General features: G+C 53.5%; 1 protein-coding gene across 1 annotated transcript; it reads left to right on the top strand.

Moving 5' to 3' along the window:
• Positions 1 to 710: 710 nt before the first annotated feature.
• On the top strand, positions 711 to 1,110 carry GNI_031300 (putative tRNA (adenine-N(1)-)-methyltransferase catalytic subunit; the record flags this gene model as incomplete). Its single annotated transcript, XM_011130862.1, has 1 exon — positions 711 to 1,110. A coding segment is annotated over one exon (400 nt), but the record flags the coding sequence as incomplete, so codon positions are not given.
• Positions 1,111 to 2,778: the final 1,668 nt, after the last annotated feature.

Below are 2,778 nucleotides of genomic sequence, written 5' to 3'. Positions count from 1 at the left end.
GATTCAAGGCCAAGGAAAGAATGAGGGGTTAAGAAGTTTTAGATTGAGGACCCTTGGATGACGACCCTTGGATGACGACCCTTGGATGACGACGATTGGATGACGACGATTGAATAAAGTGTGGCGTAAGGTGTGTGGCAGGCAGGTCAAGGCCTAAGCGCCGAATTGCTTCCCACATTCCGGAACAGGGAATTCAGTTACATGAGTGAATGAGTGAGTGAGTGAGGGTTCCTTGTGCAAGCGCGTTACGAAAGATAGACAATTGTAAAAAGACATGTTGAGTTTCAACAGACCTTTACCACAGGAGGGTCGAACATTACTACATGAGGGAGGGACACATTTTTCTTTGTACTAAGGAGGTGCACAGCTTCCCTAGGAAAGATCATATCATAACGGTTGTACGCCCCTCCATGCTTGCGTCAAAGTGCAACTAAAAATCAACCCCCTGCGGGCATGACGGGAGACGGAGCATTTCCCCCAGCCATTCGGGAGCCGTACGCGCTCAAGTCAGGCGCTGCGGAGCCAAGCGCTGTGGAGTCAAGCCTGTGGAGCCAAGCGCTGTGGAGTCAAGCGCTGTGGAGTCTTTTCCCGTAGGTGAGCCCGGCGAGGGTCCGGGGCTGACTGGCGAGGCGGTGGCCGAGGAGGGAAGTTGGGTCGTGTTGTTCGGTGGACACGACGACATTGCTTCCGTAAAGTTGGAGGCGGGCAAGGTGTTCCAATACAGGAGTGGGAAGTTCTGGCATGATGATATAATTGGCGCGCGGTTTGGCACACGCATTTATGACCGGAAGACGTGTCGGCAGAGTGCGGTGTTGCTCCGTCTAACGCCGGAGTTGCGTACGAATTGTTTGGCACATCGCACGCAGGTGGTCTATGCGCCAGATCTAGCGGTCGCCAGCATGTTGCTTGATTGCAACCACGGGCGCGTCATCGTTGAGAGCGGGACCGGCAGCGGGAGTGCTACGCTCAGTTTCGCGCGAAGCGTGGGACCCACGGGCCACGTACACACGTTCGAAAACAATAAGGCAAGAGCGCGACACGCAGTTCAGGAGTTCCAACAACTCGGGGTCCGCAATGTTTCCTGCTACGTTACGGACGTGTACCGCGACGGTTTCCTCCAAGCTGAAATACGGCCGCTGGAACCCGAGACATTGCCGGGCGTCGAACCCGCGTCGGCACCTATCAAGTCATGTAAGCAGCTCGGCGTCAAACCGCTCGGCCCGGGGTCGGCCGACGGCGTGTTTTTGGATCTCCCTTCACCATGGTTGGCGTTTGCGCACGCAGACCACGTGTTACGGCCGCACCGAAGGCTGGTTGTGTTCTCGCCGTGCCATGAACAGATTACGGAAATGGGTCGGGCATTGCGTGCCGCGGAATACCAAGACCTGGGCTGTATGGAGGTGATATTGAAGCCCTGGGGCGTTTTCACCGCGAGTGACGCGACGCGCAAGTTGGCACGAACCAAACAAGCGCAGCAGAGTAACTTCGACGAGGGCCGTTGTACAAAAGCAGCTACCGAGCTTGCCGTCGATCCCAAATCTGTGTTCGATATTTCGCCACACGTGTTCTACCAAATTGGCACTCGAGGACACACAGGCTACCTACTCGTCGGCACAAAACCCCCTACCGACGAACAAAACGTAGACTACACTATCCCTAACGCACCCTGCCGCTTCCGTCCGCACACACATCCAAAAAAGAAATAACATGGACGAACTCGACTGGCCCCAAGAACTACGCCAGAAATACACCACCCAACAAGTCCTAGCAACCTCGCCCGGAATACTCGTCACCCTGGTTGAACATAAAACCACCCGACAACGTTACGTAAGCACGAGTGGACCTTCGCGGATTGGTGCACTTGAAGGGCTTAATTGGACGGAGTGTGTGGACAAAGGGAATGGTGGACAAAGGGAGTGGACGATGTGTGCTGCAGGTCTTAAAAAGTTACCACAAGGAGAGTCTCAGAAGAAGGAGGGTCTTTTTTCCGGGCAGGGGCTTGGTCAGTACGCTGGTCTTTTATTCTTACTACTTGACTCACATTACTCAAGTCGATGAGGCTCTGCACTCAGGGGATAACGACCGTGACAGAAGGGATCACATTGTTCGGGTAGTGGACTGCGGTGAGACCACAGTGGAAGAGGGAAACAAAGACTTTGGATGCTACTGGGTCGTGTATGAGTATGCAGGAGACCCCACACACTTCACGAAAAGAGTAGACGGTTTAACCGCCGTATGTTGGACACTGCAAGTCGCACTGGCCTTACAATCTAGTATGGTTATATCACTCCCTCTTAACCCCACTTCCCTCTCGACCTTTATTTCCCTGTTTCTCAACCGTTCAGCGTTCATCCCCTTTTTAGTTCATCGCCACGGGTGGTGTCATAATGACGTGAAGCCGTCTAATATTTTGTTCGTTGATGACTCTCGCTGTGTGCTGTCTGACTTAGATATGCTCAACGATCGATTGGTTCCCGGCGGCACACCGCAATTTAGGTCTCCCGCCTACTTTTCCTTCCGGTTCATGCCGGAGGGCGGGGGTCGTAATCAAGAGAAGGAGCTTATGGCAGGACAGGAGGAAGACATTTACGCTTTGGGCATCTCTTTATATCTATGGTATTATGGTACCTTGCCGCACCCGGACCCAGCCAATCTGGACCTCGTTAGTACTTGGGATATTGTTGATGTCCTACGTAAAGAATTAGGCCTCGATGAACCACTTGACGGCCCCCAACCTGTCGAAGCTACGGATGGCCCCGTCAATAAACAACTGACGAC

The sequence above is a fragment of the Gregarina niphandrodes genome (genome assembly GCF_000223845.1).
Source record: "Gregarina niphandrodes unplaced genomic scaffold scaffold00004, whole genome shotgun sequence".
In the NCBI taxonomy this organism is placed as follows: domain Eukaryota; phylum Apicomplexa; class Conoidasida; order Eugregarinorida; family Gregarinidae; genus Gregarina; species Gregarina niphandrodes.
Note: the sequence above shows the minus strand (reverse complement) of the source record. Positions and strands in the feature narration are given on the sequence as shown.